This window comes from Hippocampus comes, unplaced genomic scaffold (genome assembly GCF_001891065.2).
Source record: "Hippocampus comes isolate QL1 unplaced genomic scaffold, H_comes_QL1_v1.1 scaffold111, whole genome shotgun sequence".
In the NCBI taxonomy this organism is placed as follows: Eukaryota; Metazoa; Chordata; class Actinopteri; order Syngnathiformes; family Syngnathidae; genus Hippocampus; species Hippocampus comes.
Genome location: NW_017805698.1, coordinates 348,078 through 370,546, shown reverse-complemented (window position 1 = coordinate 370,546; position 22,469 = coordinate 348,078). Strand labels below are relative to the sequence as shown.

At 40.9% G+C, this 22,469-nt stretch overlaps 1 protein-coding gene across 3 annotated transcripts in view; it reads left to right on the top strand.

Moving 5' to 3' along the window:
- The window catches only part of dachd (dachshund d), a 146,066-nt gene that overhangs the window by 92,498 nt on the left and 31,099 nt on the right, over positions 1-22,469 (top strand). For 2 of the 3 annotated variants that reach the window (XM_019882372.1, XM_019882370.1), the window contains exons 4-6: positions 13,816-13,988; positions 15,284-15,449; positions 15,535-15,666. In XM_019882372.1, the coding sequence (XP_019737931.1) occupies positions 13,816-13,988; positions 15,284-15,449; positions 15,535-15,666 (471 nt within the window). The remainder of the gene's footprint in view (positions 1-13,815; positions 13,989-15,283; positions 15,450-15,534; positions 15,667-22,469) is intronic. The other variant, XM_019882371.1, reaches the window with a different exon arrangement.

Below are 22,469 nucleotides of genomic sequence, written 5' to 3'. Positions count from 1 at the left end.
CTCATTCCTGGTCAAAATGATCAAATGTTGAAGGCTCACTGAAATCGAAGGAGTCCACATGTAAGCACTTCTCGTGTGACGTTGTCATTATTGTTGATGGCAGTAGGTCTCATAAAGTTATGAAGCAACTGTTGTTTTCGGGCACAGAAAGGAAGTAGAATTTTTCGTTTCGTAGTGAACTGAAAACATTGGTTATTATGCATTATGCACTGAAATTTGTTTGAAATTACATCATCATTAACATTGTAAATGTTCTAAATCTGTCAACTACGTGCAAGATTGTAACATTCCCCATCACATGGAAATGTAGGAGGAGCTCTTTCATTTTGTTATTAGGCAAAATCATTGACCATTTGCGTTTTTTCTCTTCAATCACCGTAGAAAATTGTTTTGTCGCTGTAATCACCACGTCATTACACTTGCGTGTGGTGTAACGTTACGTGCCGACATGCTAATGTTCCCTTCTAAGCATGATCGCGTCTCTGATGTCGCAGCCATTTTCACTGCGTAAACTGCTTTACATCGCCGCGCAATCACTCTCTGCATTACAGCCTCAAAACCTGTGAATCGCCGCCGAAAGGTTGAATGTCGTTTATTGCGCGTATCACATTTACACCATGTGACATTGTCTTTTCAGATTGTGTTGATCTCTTCACTTCGCAAAGGTCAGCGCCTTGCGCCGCTAAATTCGAGCTGACAGAGAAGAAGAGTGAGGAGGGGGGTGGGGGGGGGGGTTGGACAGTGGAGTAGACGTATCGCCCCCGCATCCTGGTGCTCCAAATTAATCTATCCAATTAATCAAGAATGAGCTTTAATGTTGATGATGGGTGACAACTTGACTGGTCATTTTTATTATTTTATTATTGTGCACGTCAACTAACTGCAGGAAACAATCAGGCTGCATTTACACTGCAGGTCCCCCAGTTGCAATTAGATGCCTATGTTAGCTGATTATTACATGTAGAGTATGGTCAAATACAATTCACTATAGTGTCAACCTTGGCACTCATAAATCCTAAAAAAAAAATCACGATAGGTTTGTTGTTTGGGAAGATGTGTGGGTGTATTTTGATCATGCCAGGCTTGCCTTGAAAGTAGATACGGTATATATACAACAGTCAGCAAATATCCAATTTGTGTCTGATTGTCATTTGAGTTCCATGCGGCGTTTTCTGTTTTAATGTTGTTATGACCATGATCCAAATTGGGCCACATGGTAGATAAAATCGTAATTGTGCCATTTGAGTCAGTGTCAATTAGATTACTGCATCAGGCCAGCCACAGCTTGTCAGTCCTACTTTTCTTTTAGGCAGAACTGAGATCATGGCAGCAAATCGTCATTAATATCAGTAGTATAAGAACGATATAAGGGATATATTAAAAAAAAAAAAAATTACAATTTTTGAAATGCTCCAGTTAAAGGGTAAGCCAACCCCAAAAAGTTCTTTCCAATAGTATGTTTTTTGCAGCCCCACTCATCTAAACCTGACATTCTGATTCATATTGCATTTGTGGAAGATGAATTCAGCAAATGTCACATGACCTAACTCAGGAAACCATTTTTAGTCATTTCAAAGAATATTGTAGGGTTGACTTCCCTTTTAAGTTTGATCATCTGCAATCCAGCTATGGCAAGGAAATAAACACAGAGAACAAATTAAATTATCTAGCAGCATAGAGCATCACGTCACGGTCCAACAAAAAGCAGATACAGAGAGGGGGTCTTCTGTTTTCAAAAGGATTCCATTCCAGGGCGGTGACGTTTACATGTGTCATCGCCTACCCTATGCTAACATGGCAGCAAAATCATAATTATAGACTAAAATTATGACTTTATTCGTAAAGACATAGTATATATTTGACAAACAGGGCACATGGCGGCAATTGCGTGCGCCCCCCGTTGTTGTACGACGACATATTCTTCTGTCACGCTGTAAACTTGTTCATTGGGCACCATTCATAGTCTCAAGCACGTCGAGTTTTGGGACCATTATACAACAAGGATCCGATGTTGTTCTTTTATTCTTTGAAGGTATTTATTGATGTTGTTTTCAACATTTTAAAAATGTATTTTTGTTGCAATTGTTGCATGATAACTGGATTTCATACTCCATACACTGCTTAACAAATGTATTATCTGTCATATAAAGTGGAGGATCCCATCCAGCTTCACAAGGTGCTTTAATTCAGACTCCTTCAATTGCAGCGATTTTGCCATTTTAATGGACTCATTTTAATCCCCCTTTTTTTCTCACAAATATGAACAAAAATCCTGTCCTGGAATAAAAACAACAAAAAACAAGCACCAAGTTTGCAGATATGCACTTTTACTTGTCAGACGCTATGAACCTTGACTGCCGGCAGTTTGTTTTGGTTGTGTTGGAACTGTAAAAAAAAAAAAAAAAAAAAAGATAAACCTTGTCATTGCAAATTGGTCTTATTAAAAACATGCTATGCACGCGATGACCACGTGAAACCCTAACAGCCATCCGCTCCCAAGTGTCCATTTTCCTGCCTGTGCGATCTGGCAGCGGAGTGGGCCGTGATTGATAACGGTCGTCGATATATTTCATTTGGGGAGCCTTAGTCAAATGACAACGGCTTGTCATTGACTGAAAGCAATCTTTTTAAAAGGGGGGAGCCTTTGCTAAGTATCAGATGAAAATGATTCCTCTGTCTGCTTGGGTGTCACTGTCTGCTGGAGCTTTATTGATTGGCCTTGAATATATTGCAGCCGCTGCAGTAACAGCAGCTGCTAATATCTGCGCCCTGCTAACACTCTCCACTCCTGTCCACGGCACTCTTCACGCCTTCGTCGCTTATCGCTGGCTCTCTTTCCCCCCTGATGCGGCAAATTTATCAGGAGTGACGTGACACAAATATAAAAAATGGGCCCAAATTAGAGGAGCCGTTCCTCCCGGGAACCCGTTTTGCTGTCCGACAGTGAAGACGCTAACCGGAGCCGCCATTGTCTCCTGTGCTCTCCGTTATCAAGTGCTGGGATGTTGGCATTGCCTGGTAAAGGTCATTTACTCTAATGAGATTTGCCACATGCAAGCATATGGCATGATTATGGAGCCCTGTTCGTTAACATTTGCAGCAAAGAGCCAGACAAGACAACTCAAAAGTGCTTCAAGGCAGACAAAAACGTGTTTTGCATGTTTTTTTTTTCGTAAGATTTCTTGCGCCATAACAATTCCATTTTTTTGGTTGCTTTTTTTTTTTCCTCCCAAAACATGTGAATGAACAGGAACACGAGACATAATCCACAGAATTAGAGATATAAAAAATGCTTTCACACTGACAATAGAAATAAACAAAACAATTACAAACAATTCTGAATTTAAAAAAAATGCTCAACACGCTTGGCTACGCAAGATCTATTGTGCTGCCACACAACGGAAACCCGTCATAAAATTGTTATAATGTACTGTTGTATTATTGACAATAAGTCTGCACTTTTTTTCATGTCCGAAATGTAAATTTTGTCAGTTCGCAGCATGCACGGGTGGATTGAATGGAATTGAATTTGGATTAAATACTCTATTCCACGCCCCCCCTACCCCAACCAAAGTTTTCATGATATATGACCACAATATGTTCCAACCCAACTATTTTCTCGAACCTTTCAACATTTTTTACCATCCATTTCCAATTCCGCTTTTCATGTTCAGGGTACAGGAGAGCTGGAGCCAACTCTAAATAAAAAGCAGATTTACACCCCAGACTGGTCGCCAGTCAGTCACAGGGCATACTGTATACTGGACAGCTATTCAGTTTCACATTCACTCCATCACTGAGTGGGAACTGAACCCACATTGCCTGCATTGAATTCAGGCTCTTAAACCATTTGCACCCTCAGTTAGATCAACATTTTCACTGAAAAAAAGAGGATGGTCAATAAATGTCCGTTAACATTCCCAGCAAAGAGCAGACAGCTCAAACGTGTGGCTTGCGCTAGAAGGCCAAAACGTGTTTTGCATTTCCTACTCAAAAGATAGGAAGAACGTTTTTTTTCCTCTGTCACATGCATGATGGATCTTTCCATTTCCTCTTTAAGAATGGATGCCATTAGAGCGCCGGGATTTTAAATGATCCCATAAAAGTTAGCCCGATACACTTAAAGGACAAACACCTCTGTCAGGCTGATAATTTCGACCACATGTCACACTCCGCCGCCTCGCCGAGGAAAGCAATTATTCTACAGCTTGTCAAATCGGAGATGTTTTCTCTCTTATTGCGGCTCTGCTAACGTCCCCGCATTTGGACATGCTGCGTATGACGATGCTTGAAAATGAAGTGGTTGAGCTCAGAACGGGTATTTGACCGATCAACTAACTCTTGGATCAACTCATGACCAATTAACTTCTTATTAACCATTTCAGGGACATCGGTTACTACAGTGGACAGCTTACCGTGTTATCAGGTTGCAGAGTGTATGAAAGGGTTAAGTATTATTTTTGATGGGGTGGGGAAATATCTCTGAATGTTCTGGACTCACGTGTCCATTTATCGGGGCTGTAGCTCAGCTTTTTATCCATGAACATGAAAACCATGTTCGTTCATGTATTAAAAAACAAAAAATATTTTAACAAAACAAAAACTAACTCCACCTAATGTTCAGAGAAATAACTAAAAGTGACAATAATTAGAGCGAAAATGTCATTTGTTTTCATCTTTGTGAATGAATATCGTTCATGAGCTTTTAGGGTTCATTTTAAATGTATTAATTTCATATTGGTGTATGTTCATCCTGAAGAAGCAAGGCCAAACAGTGGTAGTTTCCTTTATTACACAGCACTTGGTGCCTTTTTTTTTTTAATCTTCCACTTGACAAATACAACCTCCCCCCCAAAACTAATACTAAAACCAATTAAGAAATGTGAATAAAAATTAACAAACCTGCTCCAAAAATGAATCAAAACTAACTGAATGTTAAAAAAAGCAAGTATGTCCGAAATGTAAATTTTGTCAGTTCGCAGCATGCACGGGTGGATTGAATGGAATTGAATTTGGATTAAATACTCTATTCCACGCCCCCCCTACCCCAACCAAAGTTTTCATGATATATGACCACAATATGTTCCAACCCAACTATTTTCTCGAACCTTTCAACATTTTTTACCATCCATTTCCAATTCCGCTTTTCATGTTCAGGGTACAGGAGAGCTGGAGCCAACTCTAAATAAAAAGCAGATTTACACCCCAGACTGGTCGCCAGTCAGTCACAGGGCATACTGTATACTGGACAGCTATTCAGTTTCACATTCACTCCATCACTGAGTGGGAACTGAACCCACATTGCCTGCATTGAATTCAGGCTCTTAAACCATTTGCACCCTCAGTTAGATCAACATTTTCACTGAAAAAAAGAGGATGGTCAATAAATGTCCGTTAACATTCCCAGCAAAGAGCAGACAGCTCAAACGTGTGGCTTGCGCTAGAAGGCCAAAACGTGTTTTGCATTTCCTACTCAAAAGATAGGAAGAACGTTTTTTTTCCTCTGTCACATGCATGATGGATCTTTCCATTTCCTCTTTAAGAATGGATGCCATTAGAGCGCCGGGATTTTAAATGATCCCATAAAAGTTAGCCCGATACACTTAAAGGACAAACACCTCTGTCAGGCTGATAATTTCGACCACATGTTACACTCCGCCGCCTCGCCGAGGAAAGCAATTATTCTACAGCTTGTCAAATCGGAGATGTTTTCTCTCTTATTGCGGCTCTGCTAACGTCCCCGCATTTGGACATGCTGCGTATGACGATGCTTGAAAATGAAGTGGTTGAGCTCAGAACGGGTATTTGACCGATCAACTAACTCTTGGATCAACTCATGACCAATTAACTTCTTATTAACCATTTCAGGGACATCGGTTACTACAGTGGACAGCTTACCGTGTTATCAGGTTGCAGAGTGTATGAAAGGGTTAAGTATTATTTTTGATGGGGTGGGGAAATATCTCTGAATGTTCTGGACTCACGTGTCCATTTATCGGGGCTGTAGCTCAGCTTTTTATCCATGAACATGAAAACCATGTTCGTTCATGTATTAAAAAACAAAAAATATTTTCACAAAACAAAAACTAACTCCACCTAATGTTCAGAGAAATAACTAAAAGTGACAATAATTAGAGCGAAAATGTCATTTGTTTTCATCTTTGTGAATGAATATCGTTCATGAGCTTTTAGGGTTCATTTTAAATGTATTAATTTCATATTGGTGTATGTTCATCCTGAAGAAGCAAGGCCAAACAGTGGTAGTTTCCTTTATTACACAGCACTTGGTGCCTTTTTTTTTTTAATCTTCCACTTGACAAATACAACCTCCCCCCCAAAACTAATACTAAAACCAATTAAGAAATGTGAATAAAAATTAACAAACCTGCTCCAAAAATGAATCAAAACTAACTGAATGTTAAAAAAAGCAAGTCAATACAAAATAAAAAAATCCAAGCGCCCCTATTGCAAAAGTTTGCATTATAATTGTATTTTTTTTTTTAATCTTCCACTTGACAAATACAACCTCCCCCCCAAAACTAATACTAAAACCAATTAAGAAATGTGAATAAAAATTAACAAAGCTGCTCCAAAAATGAATCAAAACTAACTGAATGTTAAAAAAAGCAAGTCAATACAAAATAAAAAAATCCAAGCGCCCCTATTGCAAAAGTTTGCATTATAATTGTAGAAATGAAGGTGCTGCAAAAGGCTTGAAATATCATCAGCATTTTAGAAGGAAATTTCATCCACCGTCATTCAGCTTGTTGACGCACCTCAGCTTAATTTGTCTCCATCTGGCCTGTGGAATGCAAAGCATAGCGTTTGCATGTGTTTCATGTCGGGTCGTCTCCGCGTGCACCTATAGTGCGTTATTATCTGAGGTTTCATGTTTATGTCGTCTTGGCGGCATCCGTTCCCTCGTGTGTGTGTGTGTGTGTGTGTGTGTGTGTGTGTGTGTGTGTGTGTGTGTGTGTGTGTGTGTGTGCGCGCGCGCGCGCGCGCGCATAGGACGTATTTAACAAAGGCAACATGTTTGCTTTATGATCAACATTAAGTGCGTCAACACAAAAGGTTTTCTTCCGCGGTGCGTTCAATGACACTCCGGGGCTGTGGGTGGCAACATCAAAGCCGGATACCTTCCTCCCACTTTAATGAGAACCAGGACTCGCCTGCCTGGACTCGACCCGCCATCTGCGTGTGTGCGTCTGTGCGTAATGTAAGCGTTGTAAGTGGTAGCATAACTCCAGACAGCACAACACGTTTATGGAGGTTCTCCACGTTTGAAGTCGTATCCGCCAGGCTCCCAAAAACGATGGCTCCGGTAATTTTTTTCAGCGTCGTGAACAGTTCTAATAAAGATGAAGAGCTGATTAGTGCAACAGACCGCCAAATGTCTCGCTATTCATTTCCTCTTAGGGTTCACGCAAATGCTTGATATGACCACAACAAAGGCTGTTCATACCTCACCTTTGTTGCCGGAATACGACATGGGGGCATTTTATAAGCTGACACTTAAATGAGGACTGCCTTGTTTACGCCCTTCAGGAGAGAGTGTGAAGGAGCTTCTGGGAAATTCGCCCGCCATCACCTCGATACTTGAGACTCTGTGCGATGTCTCATGCTTTTGCAGAAAATCGTAGAGCACTGTGTAGAATAGTCTGACAACTATTTTTTTGTGTGCATTTGGTTATTCTTTCAAGGCCTTTTGGTGCAGTCACTAATATATCATGGACGAGTGTTCAAAGTCAACTATTTTCCAGAAAATTGCAGTACATGATGATGTGCTACAAATAATAGAATTTGCAATCATTTCAATGAAGTGATTGTTTTCTTTCTGCAGTTCTTTCATCAAGCTATGAAATGTTGACTCAAAAATTTGACAATTATTTTGAATTTTTTTGCTTAAAGTTAAATACATCAGGAACATTAATTCCAACATTTTTTACATGACTGTAACCAATATTACGTTCCAGTGAGATGATTCTCCTCTTGAAGAAAAATATTTTTCTCCAAACATTTTTTTTTTTTTTTGCATAGAAATTTGCAGATCACAGATGGGGTCGTGGTTCAACCTTCTGACTTGCATGCATCAACATTTCTCTCTCAGCGATAGTGTGGATGGGAGTGTTTCAAAGCCTGTGTGTCAATATGTTAGCAGTCCGGCCCAGGGTGCCATTTGCATTTTCCCAAAGACAGCAATCTGCGATAGACTTAAACTCACCCGTGAACCCTCAACATGAATTGTCGAAGAAAACGAATGGATGGATGAAAAGCAGTGAGTGAATGAAATTGTACTCAAATGTTAGTGACATACTTTTTTTTCCCCCCTGCAAGGTCATTAATATATCACGTAAATGTCAGGTCGGTAAACGATTATTCCAACTCCACTGTTTCCATCCATCCCACTCATCCATATTCTACTGCGCTCTGTTAGAGTCGTGGGTGAACTTGAGACCAGCTGACTTTGGGCAAGAGGCGGTGTACATCCTGGACTGGTAGCCAGCCAATGGCAGAGCAAACATCGACAAACAACCATTCGGACCTATTGACAGATTTGAATTTTAAGTTAATGTGCCATCCCCAGTAATAGTGAACGTAATTTGCCAAAAACGCCATATTTGTCATTCTATTCTTGATATGACCCCCCTCCCCCCCAAAAAAAAGATTGTTGAAGTGTACACTGTCTCATCCCATCTATGCAAGAATACAACTTTGCTGCGCTCAATTAAAGGCAGACCGAGATTGAATTTCGTATCGAGCGGTGACTCGCTCCATTTAGCCAGCGTAGTGGAATGTTCCTGTTGAGTTTGACTGGATCAGAGGGACGGAAGAAGCGTCTCAACACCAAACAACCCAAAAAGCTTAGCGGTCAAACACGTCGGCCCTTTTGTCTCGTCCAATTGAAATCAAACTCAAAGCATAACCGCCAGGAATGTTTGTCTCGGATGCAGTGTTCTGACGCACCAAACAAAGACAGATAGGCTTTAAACAAGGCATTTAATTAGCGCCAGATCCCAAGCTTGGCCGGCGCCAACCAATTAGACATTCCTCAGGCGTGTGCAGGTCCTATTTCACAGATCCTCTCCGGCGCTGTCTCTTACAGTACATCTCCTGCCGTCCAGTTAAGAGAAGGTAAATAGCCCAAGACAGACAGCTTCATTAGCCAGCGTCTGAAAAGCGTCGGGGCAGATTGTCGCTTAAATAGTGCACCGTTACTGTGGGCTCAGCCGGCGACCTCTGATCAATTACAGCTGACATTATTGTTTGTCGGGAACCTTTTTTTTCCCTCCTTTTATTCCTCGGAAAACGAGATCAGGCTTGAGCTTTAGCTGGAAATGTAATCTCCTCCTTCGCTCTTTGTGCTTCCTTGGTTCCACAAACAATAAATCATTCCATTGAAGAGATAATAAAGTGCCAAGTAGGATCTAGTTTAATTTTTGTCAGGGGAAATCTCCCTGCAGCAAAGTTAAAAGAGTAAGAGGCTTCCGCTTTCCTTGTTCTCATATATTTGTCCGCAGAAAGGGAGACTTCCTGTTTAGATTAAGACTGATGGTGCCCGATATCATTCCCGTCCACCACGTAGACAACAGCGCCATTTGAAAATCTTCTTTCTTTGGTTGGCATTTTTTGGGGGATAATATGCAATTTGAGTTTGCCATAACAAGCCCTTTGCAGTAATTGCACTCTCACTGAGGGCTGTTTTAATTCACTCTGTTCGTCCCCGCCTCGGCTTGTCACGTCCATTGAGTGGGAAAGAAATGGCAGTATGTTAGAAGTTGGACAAGTTTAGTCACATCATAGTCAAATAGATGATGTATAATTATGCATGGTTTAAACAGAGTAGACCATGTGTCGCGGTGGGGAAAGCCCGTTCTTGATCTTGTTTTTGTGGTTTCAAAGTAAACGATTACACCGAAGCCACAAATTCAGTCACGATTCTGCTTGACATGTTTGAAAGCTTGAAATTGTTTTTCTTGTGAAAGTAGTATGTCTACTCTTTCTTTTGGTACGTTTCCCGCTTATAGAGTCAACTGACACAATATTTTGTGGTTCTTGAAAGACCCGACCAAAAGTTCTAAGCGGATAGCAATATGGGGAACTATGCTTTAAAAAAAACAGCTGAAATATATTTGGGCGATTTTAGCCCTTAATAATGGTATTAATTAGGAATGCAGTATAAAAAGTAGCAAATAATTCTTTACAGGAAACATTTTTTTACACGTTGAGTTTGACTGGATCAGAGGGACGGAAGAAGCGTCTCAACACCAAACAACCCAAAAAGCTTAGCGGTCAAACACGTCGGCCCTTTTGTCTCGTCCAATTGAAATCAAACTCAAAGCATAACCGCCAGGAATGTTTGTCTCGGATGCAGTGTTCTGACGCACCAAACAAAGACAGATAGGCTTTAAACAAGGCATTTAATTAGCGCCAGATCCCAAGCTTGGCCGGCGCCAACCAATTAGACATTCCTCAGGCGTGTGCAGGTCCTATTTCACAGATCCTCTCCGGCGCTGTCTCTTACAGTACATCTCCTGCCGTCCAGTTAAGAGAAGGTAAATAGCCCAAGACAGACAGCTTCATTAGCCAGCGTCTGAAAAGCGTCGGGGCAGATTGTCGCTTAAATAGTGCACCGTTACTGTGGGCTCAGCCGGCGACCTCTGATCAATTACAGCTGACATTATTGTTTGTCGGGAACCTTTTTTTTCCCTCCTTTTATTCCTCGGAAAACGAGATCAGGCTTGAGCTTTAGCTGGAAATGTAATCTCCTCCTTCGCTCTTTGTGCTTCCTTGGTTCCACAAACAATAAATCATTCCATTGAAGAGATAATAAAGTGCCAAGTAGGATCTAGTTTAATTTTTGTCAGGGGAAATCTCCCTGCAGCAAAGTTAAAAGAGTAAGAGGCTTCCGCTTTCCTTGTTCTCATATATTTGTCCGCAGAAAGGGAGACTTCCTGTTTAGATTACGACTGATGGTGCCCGATATCATTCCCGTCCACCACGTAGACAACAGCGCCATTTGAAAATCTTCTTTCTTTGGTTGGCATTTTTTGGGGGATAATATGCAATTTGAGTTTGCCATAACAAGCCCTTTGCAGTAATTGCACTCTCACTGAGGGCTGTTTTAATTCACTCTGTTCGTCCCCGCCGATTCCGATCTTTGCTTAGCCAGGCGTGAGTATAATAGCTGAGCTGTTTATGTCGGTATTAAGTGATTTGTTGTTTTAATGACGGCACATCGGAGTTCACCTTTGCGGCTCCCTCAGGCTCACTTCCGGTAAATGATTCCAAACGCTTTGTTTACGAAGCGCGGGAATTCGCTTCTTCATCACTTCTTAACTTCTGTGGTTGAAAATTGCAATAGCAAAGGTATCTTCAATTTTGCGGTGACTTTAAAGTTAAAGCTGCCGTGCGTAACTTTTTTTTTCCACCCAAACCACGACGAAAAGAGATGACACAATGCTGATTAAGCCTACAAAATATCGACTTATTTAGTATTTTATGCTTTATATTTGTTGTCAGTTGGCAACTTTCGCACATTTTGCCTCTTGCGGTCGACATTTCGTGTGCTCAGAGGTCAGGGGTTCTGATTTTTCACACCTCTACTTGGCCTGTGTTTACTCCGCTCTTTATCTGTGCCGTGCTGCTGTTGCCGAGAACCCTACTCAACATGCTGCATTTATAAATTGTGCACGCATTCCACATTTCCATGTTTGAGAAACAAATTAACACAAAATCACAGATGTTTTTTTTCCTTTGCCCATATGGCTGTGAAATATGTATGAAGATAAAAAGAAAAAAAAGGTCTTAAATTGGTCCTAAAAAGAGCTTACATTTAACTTGAAGGAAAAAAAAATCCGTCTTATCTTGAATGGCAAAGCTTTAATCAATTTTTTATGGCAATACTGAAAAATATGTACCGTGCCAAACTGACCTGACTCACACTGCTTGGTGGAAATTAGGCTTTCTAATTCAGTCTGCATCAGATGGTTTTGTTAGTTGTGGCAATGATCTACAGTTGCACATATTTTGTTTTAGACTTTGGACATTAGACTTGGGCGGCACATTTTCTGGTCATTTCTCATTGAGGAATTTTGGCAATTATGCTCCCATAGATCCTTTCAGTCTCCGACAAAATAAAGTTTGTTGGCCTGTGGCACATTCTCCTTCACTCCTTTCAATGAACTTTAAGTGGGGTTGGGCTTTTTAGGACAAGGCGGACATGAAAGGTGCTGGGCAGCTGCTGAAAATGACACTAATACCCTGAACAGAGGTACACTGTTTCGCCTGAAGGACAAGTGGTGGCGAGTTCTCTGTATATTTGGAAAGGGAGGAGTCGCTTGGCCCTGGGTGTTATGCATCCCACCTGAGCGGCCCCTGAGGAGCCTTGAATGGGTTGCCAAAACCCTCTCCATGATGTCCTATACTAAGCACCCCCCCAATCAGACCCTTGTTGTTTTTTTGTTTTTTTGGGCGGGGAGGGGGGGGGGAACGCTTTAATTGAGCTCTGCCTGCTGCGCGGTAATTGATTCAGTCCAAGCACTGATACAAGGTGCTTGCTTTAATCCTTTATATTGTTTGCGAATACTCTCCGCCGAGGCATCTTTCTTATGGAAATCAATGCTTGCTTTTGGAAAAAGGAGCCCTTTCATTTCCAACCAGTGTCCTTCTCTTTCGAGTTGTCGCCATGTAGATCTCCTTGCCCTTTAACGACTGATGTTTTGTCAGAGTTGTTTTTCTGCATATCAGCTTTTTTTTTTTTTTTTTTACCTTGAACTGGTCTGCCAAGTGAGAGAGAAAGAGAAAGGAAAAAAAAATCAACAACAAAAAAAAGCTCAATCAGTATCTGAGCGTCTATGAGGTTGCCTTTAAAGCGAGCGGCACAGGAATGAGACCAAACTGTTCACAGTCACGTTTGATCCTCAGCCGTTCAAAGTCCCCATCAAGGCGAGTGGGGACGGACGATAGGGAAGGGCGGGGTGCTGGAGGGGTGCGCAGACACCGAACTGTGACCTTCTAAAAGTTGCCCTGTTTTCATGAAAGAAGCACGGCGCGCTGCTAACTATGAACCCCCCGCAGTGTCTTTATTATTCCACTCTCTTTGCCATTTAAACGTCTTCAATTTCCCCCAATTAGGCGTCTATCGGCGGACTGCAATTGAATAATTTAAAAGATATGTCTCATCCCGAAATGGAATAATGTGTGTGTGGATGTGTATATATATATATATATATATATATATATATATATATGTGTGTGTGTGTGTGTGTGTGTGTGTGTGTGTGTGTGTGTGTGACACACACACACACATGAAAGGGAGTAAATTCCTTCATTATGCCCACTGATAGGCCGATATAATAACCTCAGATTGCATTCATCATTAGCGTGCTTAACTAATAATGGTGGCTTTCAAGATTGCCTTTGTTTTTAAGACCGTTTTTTATATTTAAATATTGAGATAATTTCCATAATGTTCCCATATTTTTTATTCAGCGGAGAATAATTGATTCCTTTTTATTGCAGTGTAAACTTTGGTGCATGAACGACTGTGTGGATAGTTTTGATCCCCCCCCCCCCTTCTCGATTATTATTGCATTGCTTCTCTATTATTAACGCATAGTAAAACATTGATGTCAGTTATGTTAACACGGCGAATTATTCAATTGCTCCATCTTAAGTGTTATTGGACTTTTTAAGGGGTATTTGATGGGTGAGAATTGCAGCATCGGAAAATATCTTTCGGCAACGCTTGCCCCTTTTGGTGATGAAACGCATCGTTGAGTAACCAATGACCTCCTCTTCACGTCGTCTCAGGCCTGGAACTGCCCTTTATGATGATGCCTCACCCGCTGATCCCCGTCAGCCTGCCTCCAGCTTCCGTCACGATGGCCATGAGCCAGATGAACCATCTCAGCACCATCGCCAACATGGCCGCTGCGGCACAGGGCCAGAGCCTACCCTCGAGAATGGTCACCTCTGTCATTAAGGTAACTTTTTATACAGGTGCACTTATTGAACACATCAAAGGTTTCTTTTCCATATTCGCCCTGATTTGACAAAATTAAGTCACTGAAAAATGACTGCACACATTGAACGCCTCAGATGTAGACATTCACTCATTCACCGCCGTTTATTCTCGTCAACTGGAATCCACCCGTTGACTGCCATCATTGTATATGTCCGTCCAGTACTGTATGTTTTTCAGCAGTTAGGCATGGACGAGGGTCTCACCCAGCTTGTCTGCAAAACGCATGTTTGCAAACTACTGTAGTAACTAACAGATCTATGTCAGTGATAATGTTTCATCACTTTGGATCAGAGATCAATACCGTTACTGCTTTTGAGTAGAAGGTAAGGACTTGCTGAAGGGAATTCTCGGCTTGTCACGTCCATTGAGTGGGAAAGAAATGGCAGTATGTTAGAAGTTGGACAAGTTTAGTCACATCATAGTCAAATAGATGATGTATAATTATGCATGGTTTAAACAGAGTAGACCATGTGTCGCGGTGGGGAAAGCCCGTTCTTGATCTTGTTTTTGTGGTTTCAAAGTAAACGATTACACCGAAGCCACAAATTCAGTCACGATTCTGCTTGACATGTTTGAAAGCTTGAAATTGTTTTTCTTGTGAAAGTAGTATGTCTACTCTTTCTTTTGGTACGTTTCCCGCTTATAGAGTCAACTGACACAATATTTTGTGGTTCTTGAAAGACCCGACCAAAAGTTCTAAGCGGATAGCAATATGGGGAACTATGCTTTAAAAAAAACAGCTGAAATATATTTGGGCGATTTTAGCCCTTAATAATGGTATTAATTAGGAATGCAGTATAAAAAGTAGCAAATAATTCTTTACAGGAAACATTTTTTTACACTGCATTCTGTTCTGCATCCTGATTGGCTAAGGGACTGTAGATTCATGTCAACAGTCTCCGTGCCCCATCACTGTACAGCTTGCCAAATTTTCTCCATGACAAAACCCACCATATCACAAAACATTCTATACATCCATTTATTCATTTTCTGATCCGCTTAATCCTCATAAGGGTCGCGGGGGGTGCTGGAGCCTATCCCAGCCATCTTCGGGCAGTAGACTGGGGACACCCTGAACCGGTTGCCAGCCAATCGCAGGGCATACAGTATTTCTAAAAACTGTCAGTTGTATGTAAGAAAACATTTAAATAAATACATATTTTTTTAAATGCTTGGGCCTGAAAAAAACACTACACCCACGATAAATGAGGGATTTCTGTTATGGAGTTAATGAATTTACTGAATTTATTTTAGGGCTGTGTGTTGTCACTGCAGGGCTTGCAGGAGCGCATTCAGGATAGTCCCTCCCCTGTCCCGTCCTTAGAGGACCACCGAAGGCCCGGCAGTCACCCGTCGTCTCACCGCAGCAGCAGTGTGTCCAGCTCGCCCGCCCATACGGAAAGCTCTTCAGACAGGATACGTACGTATCCTCGTCAAATTGTGGCTCATGATTTGCATTTTGAAGACACGTCCTTATGGCCGCCCGGGTTCCTTTTTGTCCACAGCACCACACCACAACGGCCTGTCCATGAACCAAGCCCTGCTCGGCTTGTCCCCCAACATCCCGCCTGGGCCTAAGGAGGGAGACCTGGCCCATGACATGAGTCACGAAGTGAAGAGGATGCATGCAGAAAAAGGTGAGTTGGGTTCTATTCATCAGTATTTTTGGGGGGGTGAAATTGAATTATTAAATGAGGATTTAAAAGCAAGCAAATTTGATGCACGCAACATTGTGCAATGATCACATCAGAGTCGACTAGCATGAAACGTACATTATATCATACTTAATACTGTACAGGGAAGTTTTTTTCAACTAACAGTAAGTGTCCACAATTTGAAGTTGCGTGGTGCTGCTGTTTTGGTGTGCAGCGAATAGGCTCAGAATTTGAGGAACCAACTACGTCTATGGAAGTTACCATTATTTGAAGGAGCCATTTATTTCTGTGAATCAATTGATTCAAATTAGAGTATTAGAGTAGGAGCCACTATTTTAGGAACTATAATATATGAAGGTACCGCCTCAAGCTATTTGCTGGATTGCAAGGTGTGAAAGGTCAAAATATTGTCCGATAACAGAGCTTGTTAAATACAAATTAAAGGTCAGAAAATTAATCTGAAAATGGATCTTAAAAAAAAAAAAAAAAGTGAAAGGTGATGTGGGAAAAAAAAAAAGGTTTTAATCTCCAAGTCATTATGAAAACATTAAATGCTGCAAGGTAGTTGTCTGTCTTTTTATGGACATTTTCAGTGGTATTTGGATAGAGCCCACAGATTGGGCAGTACTTGATTAGTCACTGGGTGCATCATCAACTTAAAACAAATAAAAGCCTACTTTTTTTTTTCCTATCAGGAAAATAAATGAGGTAGTAACTATAATTATCTTGATTTGTAAAGCCCATGCAAAAATAACTTAACTGCAAATGTCATAACTGCAAAGCCCATTTCAACTCCATTGTTAACCAAAACAGCCACCCTGGAGTCATCTCTCAAATGCATTTTAAGTGTGGAGATTGCCACATGTTGTAAACCAATTGTAAAGCTGATGTTTAATCTACAATGACGACATCTTTAAGGGCCGATTTGCATTCTACGTGCATCCATGTTTAGGGGAGCTAATATATGTGTTTGTTTGACTCCTATCTTATTAAAAAAAAAAAAACGTAATGAACTACACTTCCGCTTGAGTTAACACACTGGTAACATTTTGTGGCAATATTTAAGGATTCTGTAAATGTGTTAATATTGAATAATAAGCACTTCCTTCCATTTGTAGTTGAGTATGTCAACACGAATTGCCGAAAAACGGCAATCCATTAAAAAAAAATAGTGTGACGAAATGGTGCAAAAGGCGAATTTGTCACTGAATAATGATCAATCTCGAAGTTTAATATTCAAATTGAAGCAGGATGTGAGTATCTATGAAGGTGTTCCATTTATATCGTTGATCTAAATTAGGAGGTGGAGGTCTACCGGTTTCGTTACAAAAGTCAAATTAATTGATATGACCATAGGTTCTGATTCCCATTTGCTTGACACATGGGAGGGGACATGTTCAAGAGATGTACCCCGGTCATATCACCCGGGCTTGAATAGTTTCATTAATTACGTCACGAAAAAAAAAGAAAAATGATCTTTTGTCATAGAAAGTGAAGCAAATAATAGATTTGTAGTATTCTCCATTGGTTTAAAGGGATCAGAGTAGGTTGCAATGCTGCACTCTGGGTGATGCGGGGTGGGGCGAGGTGATAATGATATGAGAACCACTGTGGAAATCATCACCGGGATCCACTTTGCTCCCTGTTGGATAGTCTGACATGAAAATCACTATTAGCCCTTCACTCGCAGCCTGCGAAGCAGTGCATCGGAATAATTAGCAAGATCATGAACACAATTTATGGGTCACCTAAAGTGTGTGTGTGTGTGTGTGTGTGTGTGTGTGTGTGTGTGTGTGTGTGTGTGTGTGTGTGTGTGTGTGTGTTTTGAACAGATCCTCCTTATAGTGCAGTGGTATGAATCTTGGATAACAGGATGGATGGCATGCAATTACTTTTTTTGTTTTTGTTTTAATGTCTGGCTTTGACTACTGGGCATCACCGGCAAATCACATAACAAAATATTCGATATTGCCACATTTTAATGTTTGAAGGACATAGCGGCTGTTTGTGTATTTCTGATTTTTTTTTTCTGCTACTTATGCCAATCTTCATTACCATTTATACAAAATTTAAAAAATAGATTGTGGAATAAAAAATATAAAAGAATAATGTTTTACACAATTGAAAAAACAAAACCACTACAAAATTGATTAGATTTTATTTCCCCAAAAATCTTTAGGTATTTATATACATTGTACTTTGTAAAACATTTGTCAACAACTACACGAATACACTACTACTACTACTACAACTATCACTATTTCTTCTTCTTATTATTATTTTTTATTTTTATTTTTTAATTGTTATTATTGTTGTTGTTGCTTTTGTTATAAGTATATAGGTTTTGATTGGTTCTGGGCATTTCCAAAACAATATCACATTCACTGAAATAATAAAAACAGTACTTCAGTGAAAGAGCATTGAATATTCCTAAAATAAAACATTCTTCAATATTAACTTTTGCCAGAGGCTTTGGTAAACAGATTCATTCAAAAAATTTGAATTCTGCATCAACACGTTGAATATTTCAATCATTAAATTGCTTCTTGCTGTTGTTCGGAGTCCAATCAAATCTCTTTTGAGTTGTGACGTGAAGATGTGTCCAAGTATGGGCTGGGGTCAAGGTTATAGTCAACGTTAACACAGTTTAGTTTCGATATGGTTCGAAGATGGACACAAGGGAACCATAAAAAAAAAAAAAAAAAAAAAGAACCAATGGCAGGTAACAGTCAAACCAGACCACCCTCCCTCATTTTAACCTCACCGTGTTGTCAACTCCCGATATATCGACTTGATTAGGATTCTGCTCTGTTGTGAGGTCTTGCACTGTGGGGGAAAAAAAAATACATATTTATTTATTTTTTAGTTTTTCATAAAATAACCCATTAATGCAGAGGAGTGCAACCAAATTAGTTAGCAATTTGCTGAGCATGAATTAATGAAGAGAGCTCCTCGCCGCTCGCACAGTTGTAATTTTCATAATAACCCCGGAACCTTTTATTTGGCAGCTTGTTTAGTTTTTTCGTTTGAAGCTTTTCATTAGTCTAATGAGGACTGCGCAAGGGCGAGCAGTCAGCACAATTTACATGAGGAAGCTATCATAATAAATGAGGCAATTTGAATAACATGCACAGGTTTATGCCGCGAGATAAGAGAGATGGTCGCCACCACCGTCCGATACATTAAGAACTAACTAATAACCAAAGTAATTCCAATAAAAGCTTTAAGTGAAGTGAATAAAATTAATGATAGATATAGTCGACTGTAATGATATTACACGATGCGTTAGATGAATAATATAAACTATTGTTCGGGAGGCTTTGTTTATGGCCGGCTTTTTAATTAGGGCCCCGTTTGTCACGTCGGTTTGTTTAGAGATAGCATTCCGATGGTTTAATGATATCGCCCCCACTTGTTTGATCTTTACGATCCTGGCCGAGCGTTCAATTAATCTCGGGCGCAGCGGGGAACGCCAGTGAAAGGACTCCATTTAAATAGGTTTCCCGAAAAGACGCTGCAATGTCATCTACACCGTGGCGGGACAAAGGCTGTTTGTTGTCAAGCCTTTTTCCGAAGTTGTGTCACCCAACGCAGATGGGCCAGATGGTCTGAGGCTGTTGTTGTTGTTTTTTTCTGTCATTGGTCCAAAAAAAAAAAAAAAAAAAAATCTTGGATGGAAAAAAAAAAGCAAGGAGTAAGATTAGATGATGTTTAAAGTATAAAGCTATCTTACATGTGACTAATTGAACAGCTTCAAACGAGAGAAAAAAAAAAGTCTTCCTACAAGCCTCTGTCTCATGAAAACAGCAGGTAGCCTCGACAAACGGTGGTGACGGGGCGGGGGGAGATTTGAAAGTCTTTGGCCATAAAACTCACTCCGGACATCAAACGGCTTGACATCATTTCATTTTTTTGGGAGAGTGTTTGAAATGCCAGCCACATCCATGTACATCGAACCATGCGTGTAAATCCCATGTGGCGGGGGCAGTGTTTTGCCACCAATGAGTTGCAACCATCTTCCAGAGTTGCTGAAATTCCAGTCGGGATTATTTGCATTAGTCGCCATGGTTTAGGAACAAGGCGGAGTATGTCAATATTTCCGGCCACGGAATAATGATCAATCTCGAGGTTTCATATTTACGTTAAAAACAGGATGTCAGTATCTATGAATATCGCTGAGGTCTACCATTTTGTTACTAACGTCAAATTCATTGATGTTACCATAAATTTTCATACCCATTTACTTCATACCTGGGAGGAGATTTGTTCAATACCGAAACCTGCTCTTAGACAGTTTGTATTTATCTGCACCAGCGTTCATTGACTGTGTTGCCATGTTTCCAACTGAACCGCACCAAACCGGGAAACCAACCAGAGTTCCGTTAAAACAAACTAAAGGCAGCTAGGGTGAAATATAACGACTCCAAAACCTGCCACAAGGGTTAAAAGTGTCTTAAGATAACTTTCGGTGTTACAATCAAAACTGGATTTGGAATTGAGGCGCTTGATCATTCATCTCCGGAGTGTTTTTGTTTTTTCCTGATGTTCCATATTTAGCGGGGGCTCTGCGCACTGCCTCGTGTGCATCTCTGCTCTGGCTGAGTAAAGCACTTGTTCATTTGCACTGAAGGGTAACATGAAACAGGGCCGAGCCTCCTGATGGACAGGCAGATTTCACCTTCGCCAGTGAATGATAATGCATTATTAAATTTGCCTCTCTGCTCACTAGATACACTTAGCTGACCACAGCATATTTATCTCCCCATCCGACGCTCTCCGTCTTGGCAGGAGAGAGCATTCTGTCACTTTTGAGGCATTTCAAAGATTAAAAAGAACCTCTCTCTTTTCAACGTCCCTAAAAGCATCCCCCCGTAGCCCCCACACCAAACCACCACCACCACCCACCTGAGTGAAATGTGATTAGCGGGGAGCTGGTGTCACGCGATGGAACATTCATGAGCGAAGAACAAATATCCAAATGAACTCCCCGCGTCCCCGCTCTTGCACCATCAGCATTCCTGCTCACATGGTGCAAGAAGAAATTTGATTGATCCTCTATTGAATTATTATTTTTTTTCTGCACTCTTTCATTTCAACGGCACGCACTGACAAGTTGTTTGATCACAAAGCATTATTGTCTGCCAAGTCACATTTCAGGGGCTCTGATGGCTAATGATCTCGCTTCCTTCGTCCAGGAAAAAAAAAAAAAGTCAGGTAGTCAGCACCCCGTTTGAAGCTGCGAAGCGCCAAGGACACCGGGAGGACCCAACACAACACGCGGCATTAAAGTCAGCGTAGATGAAGACAAGAAAACTTTTAATGATAGGCAGAGCATCAATGTCAGGGAAGTGTCTTTAACGTTGTTTTTTTTTTGTTGTTGTTGTTTTGTTTTTTTTCTCAAATGCCCATCGGAAAAAAACAGGACTTCAAAGGCAAAAATAATCACACTACATATTTGGACTAAAATACACCCAATCAAGCAAATCTTCTTTATGGGATCGCATTACCTTGTACAGGCGTTTTGGGTGTACAGAATCAGAATTACTTCTGCGAAAACCACATCACTTGCATCAGTCAGAAAGACGGGGTCTCCTGGATTTACTTTGGCATGTTATCCTGGAGCTGACTGAATAGAGACTCTGGAGTACCAGAACTACACTGTTGTTTTGTGGTCAATGGCCTCCGTGACTTTGGGGCGAGTGGCCAGTCAGTCACTTGTGTCCAAAAGACAAATAACCATTCACACTCACATCTACACCGATGGACAATTTAGTCTTTAATGAATCGAGCGTGCATGTTTTTGGGAAAGAGCAAGGAACTTAGACAAGATTGGAACCCGAGACCTCTTGACTGAAAGCGGATGCTAACCACTGTCTCACCGTGCTGCCATTTTTCAATGTGCACGATCAATGAGAGTTTTTGTGGTCCAGTTTTACTAGTGGAGGAGTCGTTCCCCTTTCTTCATTCCCCATGCAGAAATATGGGAGTTCAACAAACTAGACCCACTAAATTAAATAAAAAAGTAAAATAAAATAGTAACGTAAAAAGTAAAAAAAATTGCCTAACGTAGATATATTTTAAAACTGTTGTTATTGATTTATAGTGCCATGTCAATGTTTTTCCAACGCATTCATCGTTTGTCTTTTTCTGGATGACTCTCAAAGACAGCATAATTTCATGGTATCCAGAGGTGGCCAGGATATATGCTGTGAAGTATCAAACACCATTCCAGTCGTCAATGTATTGATCTTTAGCGTATCTGCTCCTCAATGCGCTCGTGCAGCAGCCCTTAACAAACTCTTTTTCACAGCCCTTTATTTTTTTATTATTTTTATTGTTGTCCTCCCTGAAAGCACACAAGGTGAGTTTTACATATCTGAGCATCTGCTATTATGCAGATCGCGGCAGCAGGCTTCCATCCCAACGCCCTTGGACAACAGCATTAAGCAATTATGAAGATTATGTACAATGCGGGAACATTTGTGATTCAAAACAATACATATCTTGGCGGCGGCGACTGTTGCGGACAGATAAGGTTGACCCTGAATATGTATTTCTGTACTTTTGGAGACGTTCTTGCAGGGGTGGGGGTCTTTTTGGTATAATTTAATATTTGCATGTAAACAGTAATTAAGGGATGCCGCGGACACGCTGGGGCCAGGGCTTGCCAAGGTAAACAGCGAGCGGCCCCGCTCGCTCGCAGCGCTCCCGTCCTGTTTACAGACTCGCGAGCGGTGCTCCTCATTGGCAGCGCTCATAAAAAAAAAAAAAAAAAAAAAACACAC